Source organism: Neolamprologus brichardi, chromosome 9 (assembly GCF_056152115.1).
Source record: "Neolamprologus brichardi isolate AB-2024 chromosome 9, ASM5615211v1, whole genome shotgun sequence".
NCBI lineage: Eukaryota > Metazoa > Chordata > Actinopteri > Cichliformes > Cichlidae > Neolamprologus > Neolamprologus brichardi.
The window spans coordinates 34,084,365-34,106,832 of record NC_142112.1 but is presented as its reverse complement, the minus strand read 5'-3'; the positions used below and the strand labels follow the sequence as shown (position 1 = coordinate 34,106,832).

Below are 22,468 nucleotides of genomic sequence, written 5' to 3'. Positions count from 1 at the left end.
GTTACTGGAGGCCAAGGTAATGCCATCCAGAGTAAGAATTTGGTTAGATACCATATTTCTAAGCTTTTCAGCGCCGAGTACAATGACCTCAGTTTTATCTGAGTTAAGAAGCAGAAAGTTAGTGGCCATCCAAGTCTTTATGTCTTTAAGACATTCCTGCAGTTTAACTAATTGGTGTGTGTTATCTGGCTTCATGGACAGATAGAGCTGGGTGTCATCTGCATAGCAGTGAAAATGTATGCTATGTCTTCTAATGATGCTGCCTAGGGGAAGCATGTATAATGTAAACAGAATTGGTCCTAGCACTGAACCCTGTGGAACTCCATAATTAACCTCAGTGTGTGAAGAGGACTCTCCATTTACATGCACAAATTGGAGTCTATTAGATAGATATGATACAAACCACTGCAGTGCAATACCTGTAATACCTACAGCATGTTCTAATCGCTCTAATAGGATATTATGGTCAATAGTATTGAATGCTGCACTAAGGTCAAGAAGGACAAGCACAGAGATGATTAATTAAGTTCATGTTCCAAAAAATATGATTGTTTGCTTGCAGGACAACAGGAGAGATGAGTCCTCCGTCACGGATGGTGTGGTCAGTGAAGATGGTCGCCTGCAGGTTGAAGCTCATTGCATCTCCAACCCACATCCACTGCCCCTGTACTTAAGGTAAGTTAAAGACTTTGTCTGCACCTACATTTGGATCACCTCGATCCATGACAGTCAGTCAGGCAGTAATGCCTGGACTGGAAACAAGCCATCCTTAAAATTTTACAACATTCCAGCTCCTGTGTTGGAATGAAAAACAAATGTGTTGTTTAAATCAGAGACTGCACTTGTGACAGAACAACAAATATTTTATTTTGATTATATAAGTAATGTAAGTACAAAACAAACTTGAGGTAGGCCTAAACTTATTTTCAGAATAATTACATCTGAGACTTTGTTTCATTGTAAGATTATATCAGTGATGGCAATATAATTGTTTGTTGTTCAGCAGAACAATGTCCAGTATGTTGGCTGTTATACTTTGTTGTGTTTGAAAATAAAAGTTGGGCTCATTTTAACATCATTACAAAAAGCGTTGTTAATTATTTTTATTGTTGTTAAATTGTTTTTTTATTTAGTTGAACTTGAAATGTTTGTCAGTAGGTAAACAATTCGTATTGTAAAGTCAGAAATATCAAGTTATTCTTAATACTGCAAACTTGCAATGTATAAGTTGTCCTAACAGTCATCTTAAGTAAGCTTTACTTAGTTTTTTTTGAGGCAACGAGTTTCCTTAATTTTTTTTGAGTTCTGGGAACTAACAAGGCTGTACAGTGTACTCAAAATGAGTAAGTTACCCTAACTTGGTCATCTTACGTAAACTTGATCCAATTTTTTTGAGTTCTGGGAACAAATGAGCTTGTACAGAGTACTCAAAATAAATAAGTTATCCTAATTTAGTCATTTTTAGCTAAGCTTTACTCAATGTTTTTGAGGCAACGAGTTTCCTCAATTTTTTTGAGTTCTTTGAACTAATTAGATTTTACAGTGTATCTCTATCACCTTTCCCCTTACGTCTTCTTTCTCAGTCTCCTTGACTCCATGTAGTCTGAGATTCCACCTCCTGGAATATCTTTCCAACTCAGATATTCTCTGAATTGTTAGTGTTAGCAGCATAAATTTGAGGTTTGACCATTGCTCACAAACATTCGGTGCAGAAATCGGTAGAGAGCGTCTGTTCACTCCACCATCTTTTCACCGCCCACCATTTAGAACGTACCCGATTCAGTGGTTTATAAGCAGCTAACGGCATTACGTTTCTTCAGTAAAGAGTAATCTAACTAATTACTATTTCTATCGTTACAACGGCGTTACTGTTACTAACAGAAAAATGTGGTGCGGTCACGTTACCATTTTTCAACAAACAGACGGTTGAAGCTGTGTTCAGCTTACTGCACCTGATATCAGTTGCACAGAAGTAGCTGTAAGTAATCTGGACGCTACAGCTTTAAGTAGCTGCACGCTCCCGCAGAAGGCAATCACTTTCTGTCCGACAATCACTTTTTGGCTCAACACCTGGAGCTAAGGGGGCAAAACAATCGCATGAGTGCTGCTGTTTGACTGAGGAAGAATAAAGTAGTCAAGGTAAGCCAACCACATGACCACTTCAAGATGACGAAGCAACAAGGTGATATATACCAGTTTTTAAATTGTGTTGACAGGCCACGTAAAACCAGAGTCATGATTTTTTAGGTAGACCTGTTGATAGGTTTATGCTACAAACCTATTCGCTGGAACCTTAAGGACAATTTAATTATACAGCAAAGCAAGACACGAGTAGGCAAAGTTCTTCATGTTTCTCGTGCACGGGAGAGAACTGGACAAACGGCGTTCGTTCGCTTGCTCTCATCTGCTCCCCCGTAACACTGCTCTTTTATTGAGGTTACATGAATATACATAGCTTCATTAAAATATGACGTCTACATACAAACAAAGAGTACCTTGCCTGAGCGTTGTGTAAGTGTGTGTGTGTGTGTGTGTGACCCCATAAACAACTTCCCTAACCCTGCTGCTTTGGAAGTCCAACAGTTCATCTAAACAAAAGGCACTTAGCCTAAAACAGATATAGACACGTTTATCCTGCCGTAAAACAATAAGAGAAGGTATGCCCTCTCCCATGCTTTCAGAATGTGGGTGTGAAAGCCAGAACACTCTGAAATGCACACCAAGCCTTTGCAGACAATTAAGGATCACACATCCCATCACTACACAATCGACTATACACCTCTAAGCATAAATGACAATAAACAATGCAAATCTAACACCTGTAAAGATGCTGTTACAATAATCAAGCCTACTAAAAATGAATGCATAGACTAGTTTTCCAGGTCCTGTTGAGACATCATATCAGTACTTACTTTTAAACGTTTACTCTTTGGCAGCTCCGCTTCCACTGTTTTTTTCGGCAAAATTATCCACACCCAACCCATTTTAGGTTTCTGTTGTACTGCAAGGTTCTGTACAGGAGAACCAAACCAAGAGCAAATATTACGTCTCATTTACACCTGAGCACGAAGAGGCTTCAAAATTTAGCAAATTAAATCATCTTTGTTTAGATGTGAGAAGAATCATATAGAAATGAAAAAGTATAAATATAAATCCAGAGCAAAGATATCCTCTAAATCAGCATAGCACATGTGCAGCTGCTGGGATTCACTTAAGCATTCGGTTCATTGCGTCTGCAGATTTTTCTCTCGCTGTTCTGGCTCACAGCGCTGCAAGCACAAAAATAAATATCCCCAAAGGTGTGAAAGGGAGCTAATTAGTAAGAGTATTGTTACACTCCCCAGGAGTAGTCCAGCAGTAGAAATCAGTCCAATAACAAGATGTGTAACATCTAGCAGGGTGACAGAAAAGGTGCATTGGTAATGCCCATTATTGTAATGCTTTTTTAAGATGAGCAAAACTTTATTTTACTTTGGGTTAGCGGGGATAAGTGATGGATGGAGGGAATTTTACTTCAGTCACAGAAATCCTAAACAGGAAGGAGGAGCAGAGTTACAGTGGATCACTATCCAGCAGGGAAACAAGATTTATTTCAATTTCTTGGCCATGAGTGAGATTTACTAAATGGGCAAATTAGGGTGATGACACCGTTCCAGAATGATCTATTAATAGTGCACAAATTTACATTCAGAGATGCATGCAGCCAGTTCATTTCAGTATTAACCGGCTTTCTACCGGTACGATTTGATCATGGAGACACTGAATCTGCTAAACTAATTAAAACATTGTAAGTTCAGGTCCTCAGTTTACGTTTCTTTGTGAAAACAGCACAGCAAAGGAGACTTTATGACGTTTTGGTATAAAGGATTAATCTTCTGACCAAACCTGCTGGGACTGTGTGAGGTCCTGAGGCTAAGAGTAAGGATTTATCCACAGGAGAGCTGCGTTCTTACAAACCATCCCACTGTGTAAACCTGACATCTGTGGAACAGCTGAGCTGTATGATGTGTACAAGGACACAAAACATTATTTACCATCAGATCCCGAGCCCTCCATGTGTTAATCAAGAAACTGCTGCTGTGCTACATCCATAAATAATGAATAAATTAGGAGCTAAAGCTAAAAGGACAGTTTATTTGTACCATCTTCATGTAAACACAATCAAGAACATCACAGATGAAAGAAACATTAAAAACTTCCACACTACATAAAGCAAGAAAAATAGTTTTTCTTTCAGGTGGTTTCAGAAAAAACAGAAACATCAAACAGCTCCAAGACTCTCTTTGAAAGAACTAAAAACCTTTATTCTCATGGTCCAATCATGAGTGAACTCCCCGATGAAGCCTTGTGTGCTAAAACATGTCAGAGTTTTAAAGGTTAAACATGAGTTTCCAAAACGTTTTTCTGGAGAACAATGAACTATTTGACTTTCAATTATTTACAGACGAGCAAAACCAGGACAGAGAAAAAAGGGCAAAACTGACTCAGTAAAACGACAGAAAATAAGATCCCATGTAAACCTGTATTAAGTAGAAGTTCAGCCCAGCAACCAGTTCAGTTCAACACAAGTTTAAATGATTCTATGTGAACTCTGTGGAGTCTGATCTCAAGCTTTTTGAGTCTGACACTGAAACCAGAGGATCTTTCTGTCTCTTCAGATTCACTGTGATCTAGTGATGGGAGTGATTTCAGCCCTGAGTGATCACGCTGATGTTTGCACAGAGCAGACAATGAGGTGAATGTTTTGGCACATTGGTAACAGTGAAACAGTTTATTAGTAATGTGGGATCGTTTGTGTTCGGAGTATGAACTGAGATTCCTGAAGCTCTTGTCACACTGGTCACAGCTGTAGTTTCCTTCCATGTGTGCACGTTCATGCTTGTTACGATGACCTGAACGTGAGAAGCTTTTGTCACAGTGTCTGCACTTGTATGGTTTCTCTCCTGTGTGGACTCGTTTGTGTGATTTAAGCTCACCTGCAGTGATGAAAGATGACCCACACTGATCACAGAGGTGCTGTTTAACCCCACTGTGAATCAGTTCATGTCGTTTTAAGTCACCTGATGTGGTGAAGCTTCTCCCACATTCTTTGCAGTATTTCAGTTTGTCTCCAGTGTGTCTACGTTGATGTATTTTTAGGTCAGCTTGCCAACTGAAAGTTTTTCCACAGAGGTCACAACGAAAGTCTTTCCCACCACCACAGTGATGACAGGGTTGAGAACTGGATCCATCTGTGTCTCTCTGCTTCTAAACAAAGACACAAAGACAGTGTAAGTCAGTCCTTCAACATTTTATCCTGAACGTCGCCTGAAATAAAGAGCATCTCTGCAGACGTCCAATTACATTTTACTGTTTCAGTTAACACACTCAGTTTACTGGGCTGCAATAACTACAATACTACCACCATAATACTACAGTAATACTAAAATCATAACTGACATGAAAATCTGAATAATCACTCAGAGCTGCTTTTCCATGCAGTAGAATTGCTAACATGCTAACACAGTTTAATGAGCAGAGTTGTTCCAAACAGTCAGGCTAAAATGACAAGATAACAATATAAATGCATACCTCACAGTAACTGCACTTGTAGAGTCTCTTTCTGGTGTGGATCTGTTGGTGTCGTCTCAGGTAACGTGGAGCTTTAAAAGTCTTCTCACACAGGTCACATTTATAAGGTCTCTCGTCAGTGTGGGAAAACATGTGTCGTTGTAACTTTGCGTCTGTTATAAACTCTTTCCCACACTGTTCACAGCAGTACACATCATGTCTGGTGTGAATGCGTAGGTGTATATTTCGGTGCCCTCTCTGGCTGAAAGTTTTTCCACAGATGTCACAGCTGTATGCCTTAATTCCAGAGTGGGTAACTAGATGATTCTGTAAGTGGCTAATTTGAATAAAAGCTCTGCCACACTGATCACAGCTGTACACTTTAACTCCACTGTGGATGAGTTGGTGTTGTTTTAGGGATTCCTTCCTGGTAAAAGACTTTCCACACAAGTCACAGCTGAACGGCCTCTCTCCACTGTGGATGAGTTGGTGTTGTTTTAGGTAACCCTTCCTGGTAAAAGACTTCCCACACAAGTCACAGCTGAACGGTCTCTCTCCAGTGTGGATGACCTGATGCTGTTTTAGTTTAGCCTTCTCAGTAAACTCCTTCCCACACTCGTCACAGCTGTATGCCTTAATTCCAGAGTGGGTAACTAGATGCTTCTGTAAGCTCATACTGCAATTAAAAGCTCTGCCACACTGATCACAGCTGTACACTTTAACTCCACTGTGGATGAGTTCGTGTTGTTTTAGGGAATCCTTCCTGGAAAAACACTTTCCACACAAGTCACAGCTGAACGGTCTTTCTCCAGTGTGGATGACCTGATGCTGTTTTAGTTTATCCTTCACAGTAAAATCCTTCCCACACTCATCACAGGTGTATGTTTTCTCTCTCTTTCTTCTGTGAGGTTTGTCGGCCTCCTGAGAGCGCTGACTTCTCGCTCCATGTTGGTCCTGCAGTGACAGAGATACAAACAGAGCCAGTGAGTGAAATGCAGTCGTGGAACAAACTCAACCTTCAAACTCCCTCCATTAACACTAGTTTTAAACCTGAAGGTGGAGTGTGGCACCAAACACCTTAAAGGTCTCTTATCACCACCTGCTGGTAGTTCTAACACATTACATCCAACCTGGTGTTAAAAATAATTCATGACTGTTCAACCACTAAAATCATGCCCATCCCTCTAATTGTATGTACACACACACACACTTTTATATTATTTTATAATTTATATTATTTTGTTGTTTCCTATTACATATTTCTTTAATTTGTATAGATTTATACATAACTATTCAGTGATAATAAATCCTATGTTTATTTATTTGTTTATTCATAAGGAACCCCATTAGCTTCCACAACAGATGTTGCTCGTCTTCTGTCATATACAATCATATGGAGGAAAAAACATGGCAGCGACGGAGAATGAGAAGGGTGAAAGCGGATCGTTGAATGAAACAGATGAACCAGAATTGGTTTGTAAAAATGCTGCAACTTCAGTGGTGTGGAACTGGTTTAGCATTCGTCCGTCAGATACACAACAAACACTACTTGTGGTAGAGCATGCTAGCAGGCCGTCGTTATTACCGTGTTTTTTTAGAGTTGTAAAGTATTTTGTCTCGCGTCAATTATATCGTCAGCTACATCGTTAACGCAAATTTTCAAATGTATATTGTGATAAATATTTTTGGTCATATCGCCCTGCTCTGTCTGTCACCTTCTGTGTTGAGCTCATCGTTTTCTCTGTAGTGGCTGAGCTGAGTCCAAGTAGCTGAAAATGTTCCTCTGCTGCTCCGTCAGACTCTTCTCCTCCTGCTGATCAGCTGGGACACAAAACAGATCTTTGTTTGACTCTTCAGTGCAGTGTGGAGCCTAAGTGTCTCATATGTTCATCTGACAAGACAAAGAACACATTTTTGTTTCCCGAGGTGGGCAACTTATTGGAAACAAACACAAAAGGTTTGAGCACTGATACCTGGCATTGCTGGCATTGAAAGATGCAATGCCAGCAATGTGGATGGTTAAGACTAAAACAATCATTAAGCAAAGACAACTAACCCCCACTAATCGCTGGGCGATATAAGATTTTTTCATATCACGATATGTTTTTTTTCATTTCTGGCGATAACGATACATATCACGATATAAGCCAAATAACTATATTTGTAAGATTTCAATGTGCCGTTGCTCACAAGTAAAATGTGAAATAATTAGCAGCTTGTTTTAATTTAAATATTTATTTCCCATAATAAGTTCAACAGGGTAGATGTACTTAAGGAACATGAGACTTCAGTTTCAGATAAATAAAGGCAAATATTGCAAACTACACAAAAGGCATCCGCTAAAGCATTTAAGTTTCAAAATAGAACAAACCAAACAGACTACTAAGTTGTCAATTCCACTTAGAAACAAAATATTAATTCTAAAAATAAATCTTAGTTTGTTTTACAGAAGAACAGACAAAATTGACTAACTTTTGTCAATATCAAATAAACTGAGAACAAAAAGGAAATTCTCAATCTCTCCTTGTTGTATAGCTTAGCTTTTCAAACAGTTTTAACAGTTACTTTAGTCTGACAAAAGCCGGATGACGAATTAGCGCTTCCAGTCAGAGATTGAGCATGCACCGGTTTATTGTATTTCCAGACTTGCTTTCGGCACAATTTACAGTGCGCGCTACTCTGTTTTTGTCAGACTTGAAATAGCCGAAATACCTTCACACTACGGAACTTCTATGGCTCTTCCGTTCGACAATCTCTCCGGCATTGGAACCATCATCTGTTTTCTCTTCGGTAACGTTCGGTCACGCTCTCGGTTGATTTTTCTCTAGTCGGCACACTCATTTCCTTCATTACCTGGGCAGCCCGGTTGGCTGCTTCCCAAACAAATACACATGTGCGCCTTGGCGCTTGTGCTGCACGTAACAAGTCACGTGACACAGCGGCTGTGATTGGTTTGGCTCTGCGCTACTTAATTTGGATTGACTGTTCTTCTTTTTTCTTTTTTTTAAGAGGACAAGAGAGATGAGGCCTATCGCAATAGTTTAATTTTTCTATCGAGAAAAAGTTATTTCGCAATACATATCGTTATTGTTCTATCGCCAAGCTCTACCCACACCACGATTTTTTGATATGGGCAACCGCCCATGTCGCCCGTATCAAAAACCGCTACTGTGTGTCACAAGTTAATCTGTAGGCTATGGTACTTGGCCAGAGGTGGCGCTGGTTGACTCGACTCCATTTGAGTGCACACAAAGTAAATTGCACGCTGTAGTTGTGCAGCGAAAATGAAAATTGCCCTTATCAAAAACCGCTACTGCCTATACTACTGCGCTTTGATGTCGCTCATAAGGGTGAAACTCATTGTGAAACGTTTGAGAACCACTGCTACAGAACAATGGAGATTTCTATGGGCTCAAAATGTGGTCATAAATATTTTGTACTTGTAAATCAGTTTTGTACTTGTAAATCAGGATTTGTATGTGTAAAAAAAGATTTGTGTGTGTGTAAAAAAGATTTGTATGTGTAAAAAGAATTTGTGTGTGCGTAAAAAAGATTTGTGTGTGGACTTAGCCAAAAAAAAAAAAAAACCCTGCAAGTTACAAGTACGAATTTTGACCCTTTTTTTCTTCCTTTCACCTGATTGGTCAATGTCATGTCAATCACAAATGTAACAATCCAATCAGAGAACAGATGGGTTTGGCTGTCGGAGGGGCACTTTTGTGAACTGCAGGTCCTTGAAGGGTAATACAGTTTGAAGCTGGAGGATCTCTATATAAATATCCGATAGCAGCTAGGTCCCCTAACTTTCAGCAGCTGTTGAAAGGATAAAGTTGTGGTATGTCAGTGGTTAGAAATACCAATATTACTTTAGGATTAGTTTAACACAAAGTCAGGGTTGACCCGGGACTATTGCTGTGAGTCACAGTGCGCAGCATAAAAGTCCTTTCACATGCAGGATGTGCTGCTAATGCTAACTAAAAGCCAAGGATCCAGAATTTGTTGCGCTGGCTGCTGAGCTCTGTGGGTTTTTGCAGCAGATCTACCTATACTAGATGCACCTGCTCCTTGTCGTTTCTATCTCTGACTTTATGTCCTCTACAAGGGTTTGTTTTTTTTTGCTAGTTCTTCAAATGTTCAATAAAAACATGTATGCTAATTCCTAACGAAGAAAGCTTTGTAATGAAGATTGTCATTTCCAAAACACACTCTGGAGAGCCTCGCCTTTAACGGTCTTCTCTCACAGAGAGCAACAGAAAACTTCACTCAGAAAACTTCGAAAAACTCGAGATTGACTGAACTCAGTTCAAAGTTACCTTGGCACTTACCTTTAGATGTGAGAGGTGGTGATGGTCCGCTTGAAGCTGACGCTCCGGTGCATGTGTTAGAAACATCAACACGCTGCTTCAGAAGCACTGTGTCGAGGCTTGATTCGTTTGGCCAGAGTCACGTGATTAGTGACGTCTGAAGATTTGGAACGTACCCTTTTTTTAAATTGAACTTTATTGAAACACAATGAGTATACAACATACAAACAGATGAAGTTTACAAAAGAACAGAACATGAACATACAAAATCAGGGGTAAAAAATTATTATATGAGTAGGCGAAAAAATCAACATATAAATATTGTTCTGAGAGCCTTTTTGTTGGTTGAGTCTGAAATTGATTGTATGTACAATTCCATATCCTTATAAAAAAGACAGAAATATGGTGTTTTATTAATAAACTTACATTTATGGATAAAAAAAAATAGCTAAAAGTATTAACAAATTTTTTATAAAAAAAACATTTACCATTCTTCCTGGAGAACTTAAAGAAACTGTCATGGTCCCTGTGCCTCCCCGGCCAGCCCAGTGTGGCCACAAGTGTTGTTGTTTTTCTCTCGCTCTCTCTCTCCTACCTGTCTGCCTGGGCGGAGCTCTGATTGGGCTCCTGCCCTTGGCCACGCACCTGCAGCTGATCTCAAGCGATTGCAGTTCTCTGGCTCTTCTTAAGGCTGGGGCTCTGAGCTATTCGTCGCTGGAATATTGAGTAACTCTCGTTAGTATTGCCTGGCTTCTTGCAATTCTACTGTTCCCGTGTTTGCCTTCGACTTACCCTCGTCTGTGTAAATAGGTTTACCTGGATCAGCCCTTCTGTGACCCCTGGACCCCGTGAGTGAGAGTGAGCGTGAGCTGCTTGTGTGGAGACTGTTTGGACGAGGAGCAGAGCGAGTGCGAAGAAGTGTGTCTCCCCAGCCTGTTGATCCCCGGGACCCTGGTGTTTTCCCCCACCCCTTCATGTGTATATAGTGCACCAGTGTGATTGATAAAGTGTCGTTGAACCGTGCTACCTCCGTCTGCGCCTGAGTCCGTTCCACTCCCGTGACAGAAACAGAATAAAACATTTTCCCATCATTAAGAAAACTCCTTTAAAATATGGACAATAACAAAACTGCTAAATTCCTTCCAGAATCTCTGTCCAGAGGAACAGTACTAAAAAAGATGTGCCACAGTTTTTGGATGATCCCCACAGAAAGTTCAATTAGTATTTATGTCTCTTTTAAATGTCACCATATAGTGACTGGCAGGGTAACATTTATGAAGAATTTCATATGAGATTTCCTTCACCTTGTTTACAATTAGATATTTATGGGATCATCCAGACTGTCTTCCAGGTGATATCTGGAACATGTCGGTTCCAGTAAGATATTATATATATGGGAGAGACATGATATCTTCTTGGAATAAACTACGTATTCTCTTATTGCTGTTACCAAGTTCCTGTGAAAAGCAGATTTCTCCCACTGCTGACTCAGCTGGATCAGGGAGAGTGACTGAGGTAGATATTGAACTGTCAGTGTTTTTATATAACATTAAAGTACCCGAGGGTATGGCACCAAGCACCATTGAGAATTCCCAAACACTGACTGGAAAATTATATAGTGTAAGGAATTCATTGTAAGTAAGTGGTGCTCCCTCTTTATTAACCAGCTGAGCCACCAATAGGATCCCATTTTGGACCCAGGTTTCCAGGAAAAGTGATAATAAAAGAAAAAAAATATCTCTGTTGTTATGGTTTTTCTATATAAAATTAAAGAGCATGCGGTCAATGTCTTTACTAATCTTCTTATCCAGATGTAAGGAGAGAGCAGCATATGCCGGTCGGGATATCCCTTCAGCTTTAGTAATTAAAACTCTACCTTTCAGAGATAAATCCCTTTGCAGCCACTGGTTGAACATTTTTCGGATTTTTTTTGTATAATCGGAGTGAAGTTTGACGAGCATCTTGACTTTTGGTCTTTGGATATTAAGAGTCCTGGGTATGTGACTTGTTGTTTAACAGAAATGTTACAGATAGCATTTGCAGTGCAGTCTTTAATTGCTAGTAATTCACATTTTTTTAGATTTAGACATAAACCAGATGCCTCAGAGAAATCACTAATAACACTAAGGGCTGGACGGATTTGATTTGCATTCTTCAAGAAGAGTGTGGTGTCATTAGCTAGCTGGCTGATGATGAGCTCCTTATCAGCTATGGTGATTTCTTGTATAACAGGTCAAATCTCGGGGTGGAGCCGTTAATCATTTTAATTGAGCTATTGCCATTCGTGTACAACGTTTTGATAGCTTTACAGAAAAATGGCAAATTTTTCCAAAGAGTGGAAAATAAATTGATGTTCAATTGTATCAAAATCCTTTTAAAAATCCAGGAAGAGAATGAAGTCAGATACCAAATCAGAGTAATCAAGTAGATCTAAAACCAGTCTAATGTTATTAGAAATGTGTCTATTTCTCATAAAGCCTGATTGTGTCTCATCAATAATTGTATCCAAAAATTCTTTAATTCTGTTAGCAAGCACTAAAGCCATAATCTCATAGTCATTATTGAGCAGACAGATGGTTCTCCAATTATCAATAAGAAGTAAGTCTTTGTTTGGCTTTGGAATAAGTGTTATGAGACCCTGAATAAGAGTAGAAGGGAGGATGTTATTCTCTATACTTTCTATGAAAACCTGCAGCAAGAACGGAGCCAGGAGATTAGAAAATGATTTATAAAACTCTGCAGTTAAACCATCTGTGCCAGGAGATTTGTTGGCTTGCTCTGTGGTAGAGTATCACTTCCTGTAACTGCTCAAACACAGTGGTGTTTCTGAGTAGCTTTTCTGCTAAGCAATTTAATTAAAAACTTTTAGATATATTCCTTTTTCATAGTATAATCTTCACGTGCTTCATCCGAAGCACCCTTTCTGTGTACTCACTACCTAATTTATAGCCAAAGTATTCACTCACTGTCTCTGTACTGTTTCGCTAGCTTAGCTTAGCTCGTAGCCAACTCGTTAGCACCATGGCTACTTCACCTGTCCCTCCTGCACTTTCTTGCTCATTGTGTCAGATGTTTAGCTACTCCTCTGCCTCCTTTAGCAGTAATGATACCTGTAACAAATGTAGCATATTTGCAGCTCTGGAGGCCAGGATTACTGAATTGGAGACTCGGCTTCGCACCCTTCATTCACCCGTAGCTAGCCAGGCCCCTGTAGCTGGTGCAGCTGAAGATAGCATAGGCCCCGCTAGCTGTTCCCCGGCAGACCCCAAGCAGCTGGGGAAAGAGGGCGGCTGGGTGACGGTGAGGAGGAAGCATAGTCTTAAACAGAAGCCCCAGGTACACCACCAACCTGTTCATGTGTCTAACCGTTTTTCCCCACTCTGCGACACACCCGCCGGGGGTCAAACTCTGGTAATTGGTGAAGCTAGAGACACCGGCAACCATAGTCAATTGTCTTCCAGGGGCCAGAGCAGGCGACATTGAAGGAAATTTAAAACTGCTGGCTAAGGGTAAACGTAAATACAGTAAGATCATAATTCACGTCGGCAGTAATGACACCCAGTTACGCAAATCGGAGGTCACTAAAATCAATATTGAATCGGTGTGTAACTTTGCCAAAACAATGTTGGACTCTGTAGTTTTCTCTGGTCCCCTCCCCAATCAGACCAGGAGTGACATGTTTAGCCACATGTTCTCCTTAAATTGCTGGCTGTCTGAGTGGTGTCCCAGAAACGATGTGGGCTTCATAGATAATTGGCAAACCTTCTGGAGGAAACCTGGTCTTGTTAGGAGAGACGGCATCCATCCCACTTTGGATGGAGCAGCTCTCATTTCTAGAAATATGGACCAATTTATTAAACCCCCCAAAATATGACTATCCAGAGTTGGGACCAGGAAGCAGAGTTGCAGTCTTACACGCCTCCCTGCAGCTTCTCTCCTCCTGCTACCCCCCCCCCCCCCCCCCAAAACCCATCTCCACAGAAACTGTGTCAGCTCCCAAACAGACAAAAAAAAAACTAAAAACCAGCAATAAAAAACTTAAACATAAAACATCACAAAGAAAGAACAGTACAGTATCCACATCTGAACCAAAGAGTAAAACAGTGAAATGTGGATTATTAAATATTAGGTCTCTCTCCTCCAAGTCTCTGTTAGTACATGACTTAATAATTGATCAACAAATCGATTTACTCTGCCTTACAGAAACCTGGTTGCAGCAGGATGATTATGTTAGTTTAAATGAATCAACACCCCCAAGTCATTCTAACTACCAGAAACCTCGAAGCACAGGCCGAGGGGGCGGTGTGGCAGCAATTTTTCACACCAGCCTATTAATTAACGAAAGACCAAGACAGACTTTTAATTCATTTGAAAGCCTGATGCTTAGCCTTGTCCACCCCAGCTGTAAAACTCAGAAACCAGTCTTACTTGTTATCATATATCGTCCACCTGGGCCTTACACAGAGTTTCTGTCTGATTTCTCAGACTTTTTATCTGATTTAGTGCTCAGCTCAGATAAAATAATTATTGTGGGTGATTTTAACATCCATGTAGATGCTAAAAATGACAGCCTCAACATGGCATCTGTTATTAGACTCAATTGGTTTCTCTCAAAATGTAAAAGAACCCACCCACCACTTTAATCACACTCTAGATCTTGTTTTGGGCATGGCATAGAAACTGAACATTTAACAGTGTTTCCTGAAAACCCTCTCCTGGCTGATCATTTCCTGATAACATTTACAATAATTGACACAGCAGTGGAGAGTAGACTTTATCAAAGTAGATGTCTTTCTGAAAGCGCTGTAACTAAGTTTAAGAATTTAATCCAGCCACTGTTATCATCTTCAATGCTCTGTACCAACATAGAGCAGAGCAGCTATCTGAACGCTACTCCAACAGAGGTCGATTATCTTGTTAATAATTTTACCTCCTCACTACTTATGACTCTGGATACTGTAGCTCCTGTGAAAACTAAGGTCTCTAATCAGAAGTACCTGACCCCGTGGTATAATTCTAAAACACGTAGCCTAAAGCAGATAACTCGTAAGCTGGAGAGGAAATGGTGTGTCACAAATTTAGAGGATCATCATTTAGCCTGGAGAAATAGTTTGCTGATTTATAAGAAAGCCCTCCGCAAAGCCAGAACATCTTACTATTTGTCACTGATTGAAGAAAATAAGAAAAACCCCAGGTTTCTCTTCAGCACTGTAGCCAGGCTGACAAAAAGTCAGAGCTCTACTGAGCCAACAATCCCTTTAACATTAATGACTTCATGAACTTCTTCACAAATAAAATTTTTATCATTAGAGAAAAAATTACCAATAATCATCCCACAGATGTAATATTATCTACAGCTACTTTTAGTACCATCGATGTTAAGTTAGGCTCTTTTTCTCCAATTGATCTTTCTGAGTTAACTTCAATAATTACTTCATCCAAACCATCAACATGTCTTTTATACCCCATTCCTACAAAACTGCTCAAAGACGTCCTGCCATTAATTAATTCTTCAGTCTTAAATATGATCAACCTGTCTCTAATAATCAGCTATGTACCACAGGCCTTCAAGCTGGCTGTAGTTGAACCTTTACTCAAAAAGCCATCTCTAGACCCAGCTGTCTTAGCTAATTATAGGCCAATCTCCAACCTTCCTTTCATATCAAAAATCCTTGAAAGAGTAGTTGTTGTTACGGATTCAAATATTGGGGATGGATACAAGAGGAAAACCAAAAATAACAACACTGGTCCGGCCGGGTTGAGTCAAACGATGATTTAATGAATACACGCGTGGGAGATGGACACCATACAGCAGACAGCGTCAGATCTCAAAATGGTGGAGCCTTGATCAAACTCTTTTAGCCTCTAGTGGCCCCCACCTAATCATAAAAGCCTAAACATTCACATTCTTTCTCTCACACAGCGCCTAAGCTACGACCTTGGCTCCCTGTTTATCTGCTCCTGCTGAGATGGGGCAGTATGCTCTGTTCTCTTCTAACCAGACAAATAAGGCGATGACTTTCTGTGAACAGTATTTTCTTATAACTCAGCAGTATAATGCATCCTAAAACAATATCATTCATTGTCAAACAGCTAACAGATCATCTGCAGAGGAATGGCTTATTTGAAGAGTTTCAGTGAGGTTTCAGAGCTCATCACAGCACAGAAACAGCTTTAGTGAAGGTTACAAATGATCTTCTTATGGCCTCTGACAGTGGACTCATCTCTGTGCTTGTCCTGCTTGACCTTAGTGCTGCGTTCGATACTGTTGACCATAATATCCTATTAGAGCGATTAGAACATGCTGTAGGTATTACAGACACTGCACTGCAGTGGTTTGTATCATATCTATCTAATAGACTCCAATTTGTACATGTAAATGGAGAGTCCTCTTCACCCACTAAGGTCAATTATAGAGTTCCACAGGGTTCAGTGCTAGGACCAATTCTATTTACATTATACATGCTTCCCTTAGGCAGCATCATTAGAAGACATAGCATACATTTCCACTGCTATGCAGATGACACCCAGCTCTATCTGTCCATGAAGCCAGGTAACACACACCAATTAGTTAAACTGCAGGAATGTCTTAAAGACATAAAGACCTGGATGGCCGCTAACTTTCTGCTTCTTAATTCAGATAAAACTGAGGTTATTGTACTCGGCCCTGAAAATCTTAGAAATATGGTATCTAACCAGATTCTTACTCTGGATGGCATTACCTTGGCCTCCAGTAATGCTGTGAGGAACCTTGAAGTCATTTTTGACCAGGATATATCCTTCAATGCACATATTAAACAAACATATAAGACTGCCTTCTTCCATTTGCACAACATCTCTAAAATTAGAAATATCCTGTCTCAGAGTGATGCTGAAAAACTAGTTCATGCATTCATGACTTCCAGGCTGGACTACTGTAATTCATTATTATCAGGATGTCCTAAAAACTCACTGAAAAGCCTTCAGCTAATCCAAAATGCTGCAGCAAGAGTACTGACAGGGACTAGAAAGAGAGAGCATATTTCTCCTGTTTTGGCTTCCCTTCATTGGCTTCCTGTTAAATCCAGAATTGAATTCAAAATCCTGCTCCTCACATACAAGGTCTTAAATAATCAGGCCCCATCTTATCTTAATGACCTTGTAGTACCATATCACCCTATTAGAGCACTTCGCTCTCGCTCTGCAGGCTTACTTGCTGTCCCTAGAGTCTTCTTGAACATTGTTCTCAAGAATCTGCTGATACTGACTGGAATCAGGTGATGTTTGTGTAATGTATGTATGGTTGAGAGGGTAAGATGGCGCTGGCAAGGCTGGCAGCCTTAACCCTCTCGAGGCAGGCGTTGCCGATTTGCAACAGTTAAAAACTAACAACCTGATTACCCCACATACATATTTTATGATTTTTTTTTTTTTACTCAGAAGTACCACTGTCATGGCACAGTGGCCCGTGGAAATGGGATGGACTCAAGTGCAGTTTCAAGCCCGGAGGCCAGAGGTGCGGTGTAACGAAAAGAGTCTTTATTTACAATGCTCAGAGGCTAACAGAAATTTCATACTAGAATTAAGGAACATAAACTAGACGTCTGAGGTGAGAGAAAATACTATGACTATGACTAGATGGCAGGGATAACTGGGTGCAGGGACTGGGCAGGGGAAACTGTGGCTGGCCAGGGCACTGAAACAGAGGAGAGAGCAGTCAGGGGAATCCCACAGAGAGCTGCGAGTGAATCTGAGAATAATACACTGAGCTGTCTTACAAGCTTGCAGGTGGGTGCTGCATGCAATGCAGGGAGGCAGGCAGGAGAGACTGGCAGTTCGAAAAAAGGGAGAGATTACCGGCGGCTGCAAACTTGTATCCAGGAGAGCTTGGTAGGTGGGTTTCAGATGCTGACGAGAAAACAGAGGAAATAAGGTTAATATACACGATGAGTCACCAAGGAACAGACGTGAGGCCGAGAACTGACTAAAGTTGGCAGATAATCTGGCGAAGACCAGTTGAGTGCGCAGGTCATAAATACTGCCGGTATGATTGCCATCAGGTGAGGAACAACAAAGACTCCACCCTAGCAAAGAATTTCATGCAGGCCTCAACTCCTAGTATGTGTAAAATAACCCTTAGTGAAAAAAAAAAAAGCACCGCACACATATTCAGAACTCAGAACTAAATTCAGAACTGAATAATTTTATTTAAACACCTCATAAGGTATTTTGGTTTTGTGCAGCCACTCATACCAAAGTAAAGAGTTTTTCTTCATTTTTATAGCTACTTTTACAACAGGTTTTCCCGTTAACAGAAAATAGACAGAAACCCTAAAAGAAAATGGCCTTGTTTTACGCACATCAAGAAGGAGTCAGACGACGTCGGTTCAATCCCGGTCAATGCTTCCTCCGTTGGGTACCATAAATGTATGAGAAAAACCCCCAGAGAATTTATTATTTTTGTAAGAGTGAGAAAGAGAGGGAGAGAGCGAATCGATGGAACTTTTCTACAAAACATTATACCACTCCGGGTCAAGAGGGGCGATATAGCACGGACCGGTCAGATGACTACGCCGGATGGAAACATAACCGGAAGCTTCCCAGGGACTTTCCCTTTGACCTTCATCCTGGAATGATCTGATATCCTCGTGTCGGTGTTGTTCCCACATCATCATAATAAATGTTGATCCAGGTTCAACATTGCCAGTGACCAATCACATTGTTGTGACGTCCACCTCATCTGGAAAAACAGAGATATTTTATTTAAAAATAAATCACTTATCCTGGAAACTTAGGTCCAAAATGGGATCCTATTGGTGGCTCAGCTGGTTAATAAAGAGGGAGCACTACTTACTTACAATGAATCCCTTACACTATATAATTTTCCCATCAGTGTTTGGGAATTCTCAATGGTGCTTGGTGCCATACCCTCAGGTACTTTAATGTTATATAAAAACACTGACAGTTCAATATCTACCTCAGTCAGTCTCCCTGATCCAGCTGAGTCAGCAGTGGGAATAATCTGCTTTTCACAGGAACTTGGTAACAGCAATAAGAGAATATGTAGTTTATTCCAAAAAGATATCATGTCTTTGAGAATTCCCAAGCACTGAAGGGAAAATTATATAGTGTAAGAAATTCATTGTATGTAAGCAGTACTCCCTCTTTATTAACCAGCTGAGCCACCAATAGGATCCCATTTTGGACCCACGTTTCCAGGAAAAGTGATTTATTTTTAAATAAAATATCTCTGTTGTTATGGTTTTTCCATATAAAAATTAAAGAGCATGCGGTCGATGTCTTTACTAATTTTCTTATCCAGATGTAAGGAGAGAGCAGCATGTGCCAGTTGGGATATTCCTTCAGCTTTAGTAAATAACACTCTACCTTTCAGAGATAAATCCCTTTGCAGCCACTGGTTGAACTTTTTTCAGATTTTTTTTTGTATAATCGGAGTGAAGTTTGACGAGCATCTTGACTTTTAGTCTTTGGATATTAACAGTCCTGGGTATGTGACTTCTTATTTAACATAAATGATACAGATAGCATTTGCAGTGCAGCCTTTAATTGCTAGCAATTGACATTTTTTTAGATTTAGACATAACCCAGATGCCTCAAAGAAATCACCAGAGGTGGGTCGAGTATTCAAAAATTGTACTCAAGTAAGAGTAGCATTACTTTAAAATATTATTACTCAAGTAAAAGTGAAAAGTAGTCGTCAAAAAAGTTACTCAAGTAAGAGTAAAAAAGTACTTGGCGAAAAGACTACTCAAGTAGCGAGTAACTGTTTGAAATGTCCGATTTATTTTTTAAATAAATGTTATCAGACAAACAAAAATAAATAAATATACAAATTTTAGTATTTTCAAAAGGAATATATGTAAAAACATCAACAAAATCAGGCACAACAATTCTAATTTCCAGATTTCAGTTTTTCACAACATAAAGCTTTTTTCACCAATACCTACAGTAAATAATATAAATATATAAACAGTGCAAACAATATTCATTTTTGCTCCAAATGGCACAGCAGCCTCAGAGAAAACATTAGAACGAGGCATCTTTAACATATGTTCATACAAGGCAGCTCAGTTTACCATAAATTGTATGGGTGTGCATCTGTTTCTGCATATTTAGCAAAAATGTGCCATTTCTTCACTCAGTGAAGTGATGGTTAAGCTTCAGCAGCAGTTTGCTCTCAAGGTTCTTTCTGTGAAGCTGTGACTGTTTAGCAGTGAACAGGAGTCCTGCATGACTAAGAAGTCTTTCACAAGCTCCAGATGCAGGAAGAGCTGTATTGATTTTGATCGACAGCTTCTTGATGTGAGGAAAGCCATGCAATAGATCCACACCTCCAGTGAATGGACATGAAAGGTACCTCTCCATGTTAGGATGCCTGGGTCGTTGACCCAGGGTTTTGAGTTTATATATTATTTATCTTTTCTATTCTTTGGTTTCTTCGTTAGAGTTATGTCTTATGGTTTATGTCTCTGTGTAATCCTTAGTTGCTATATCCCCGTGTCCAGTCAGTGTCTGTCTGCCCTGGTCCCATGTCTTTGTTCCCTCTGTTGCAGTGCCTGCATGTGAGTCTGTGTCTTTAGTTCAGTCTGTGTTATGTTTCCTGTTTTATTTTGAAGGTCCATGTCTGATGTTAATGTATCTGGTTTTGCTTCCCATTGTCTCATTAGGCCTGATTTGCCCCAGCTGTGTTTCCCTCCTGTTACCCATTCCCTGATTGCTCCCTCTGTGTATTTAAGCCCTGTTTTTCTCCGTGTCTGTGTCGCGATCTACCCTTATTTTGCTGTGTGTGTGCTGTGTGTGTGCTGTGTGTGTGCTGTGTGTGTGCTGTGTGTGTGCTGTGTGTGTGCTGTGTGTGTGCTGTGTGTGTGCTGTGTGTGTGCTGTGTGTGTGCTGTGTGTGTGCTGTGTGTGTGCTGTGTGTGTGCTGTGTGTGTGCTGTGCGTGCGCGCGCTGTGCGTGCGCGCGCTGTGTGTGTAAAGTTTACCTTGGCGTCTCAGTTTTGTTACTTTTTTGGAGTTCAGCATTAAAGCTGTATTTAAGTTCACCTTTGATTTCCGTGAGTCTGCATTTTGGGTCCTTCATATCACCACTCCTGCCTGCACACAGCCGTCCCATAACAGAAGAGCGCGACCAGAACATGGACCCCGCAGACATTTTCACCTCGGAGTACTACGCTGAGATGGAGCGGATGGTGAGTCTACTCGACCGCATTGCCGAGTCCCCAGATTTGAGGACCATGGCAGTCGGGCTGAGTGCAGTGGATGCCATCATTCGGCATAACCCTCGGCTTTCTCAGTTTTCTAAGGACACTAAGTTGGAGAACACCATAACTGCTCGGAAAGAGCAAGTCAGGGCTGGTGAGCTTGCTCTCTCACTCACTAAATCTCCCCCATCACTGCTTCAGCCAGACACACACTCCCCACCTGCCTCTATGCTGCCACGGACTTCCTCTCCTTCCACACGCCAGCCGAGACCTTGGTCACCTGTCCGTTCGCCTGCCTTTTTCCTGGCAGCTATGTGGTCGGAGGATAAGGAGGGGGGTCTCCATTTTTCCACCGGTTCCTGCTCCCTCGTCTAGAAGGAAGCGACACCACTGTCACTCCTCTACTCGGTCATCTGTTCTGCAACCTGGTCCTGCTGGAGGGTCCGAGGGACCGCTTCAGCCACCTGCCTCCGCTGGAGGGTCCGAGGCGCCCGTCCAGCCTCCTGCCTCCGCTGGAGGGTCCGAGGCGCCCGTCCAGCCTCCTGCCTCCGCTGGAGGGTCCGAGGCGCCCGTCCAGCCTCCTGCCTCCGCAAACTCATAGTTTGAATTCTGTTTAAATGTTTCAGTATTATGACAATGATCTTCATAACCTTTTTCTCGGTAAAGAGCTATTTCTTTTTTCAATAGTGGCTTTATATTGCTTTCTAATGTTAATCTTATTACAGGCGCAATAAAATAAAAACCTTTAAGATTATCTGACTAGTAAGGGATTGCATTTATATTTATAGTGCCGGGTGGAGGCATGCTACACCAGCGCTTGTAATGAAAAGGACTTTCTATTGCTTGTAGAGAGCCATTTCTTTTTACAATAGCGGATGTATTTTACTTTCTTATATTAACCTACAGGCCGCCCACTGTCAGACCAAAAGTAAAGAGTTTTTCTTCATCTTTTGAGCTACTTTTACAACGGGTTTTCTCATTAACATTAACGGTCTTATTTTGCACACACTGCGGGTCAAGAAGGCGTCAAAAACCCCTCTAATCGATATTAGTATTTCTTAATGCTTGTAACCTAGCAAAGAATTTCATGCAGGTCTCAACTCCTAGTACGTGTAAAATAACTCTTAGTGGGGGAAAAAAAAAAGCACCGCGCACATATTCAGAACTAAATAATTTTACTAAAACACCCCAATGAGGTATTTTGGTTTTGTGCAGCCACTCATACCAAAGTAAAGAGTTTTTCTTCATTTTTTTTATAGCTACTTTTACAACAGGTTTTCCCATTAACAGATGATGATGATAATGATGATAATAATAATAACAGAAAATAAATAGAAAATAGACAGAAACCCTAAAAGAAAATGGCCTTGTTTTACGCACATCAAGGAGTCAGACGACCGTCGGTTCAATCC

At 40.7% G+C, this 22,468-nt stretch overlaps 1 protein-coding gene across 2 annotated transcripts; it reads right to left on the bottom strand.

The window, feature by feature from the left end:
- Positions 1–3,205: 3,205 nt before the first annotated feature.
- Positions 3,206–9,916, bottom strand: LOC148101518 (uncharacterized). Of its 2 annotated transcripts, none has more exons than XM_087846344.1 (4): positions 9,876–9,916; positions 7,266–7,371; positions 5,572–6,504; positions 3,206–5,247 (listed from the first exon to the last, which is right to left on the bottom strand). In XM_087846344.1, the coding sequence occupies exons 2-4, from the start codon at positions 7,281–7,283 to the stop codon at positions 4,555–4,557; spliced, it is 1,644 nt and encodes a 547-aa protein (XP_087702470.1). In that variant the 5' UTR covers positions 7,284–7,371; positions 9,876–9,916; the 3' UTR covers positions 3,206–4,554. The 2 variants fall into 2 exon arrangements, with proteins under 2 accessions (XP_087702470.1, XP_087702469.1); XM_087846343.1 differs by having other exon boundaries at positions 7,266–7,441; positions 9,876–9,910.
- Between the last annotated feature and the right edge of the window lie 12,552 nt (positions 9,917–22,468).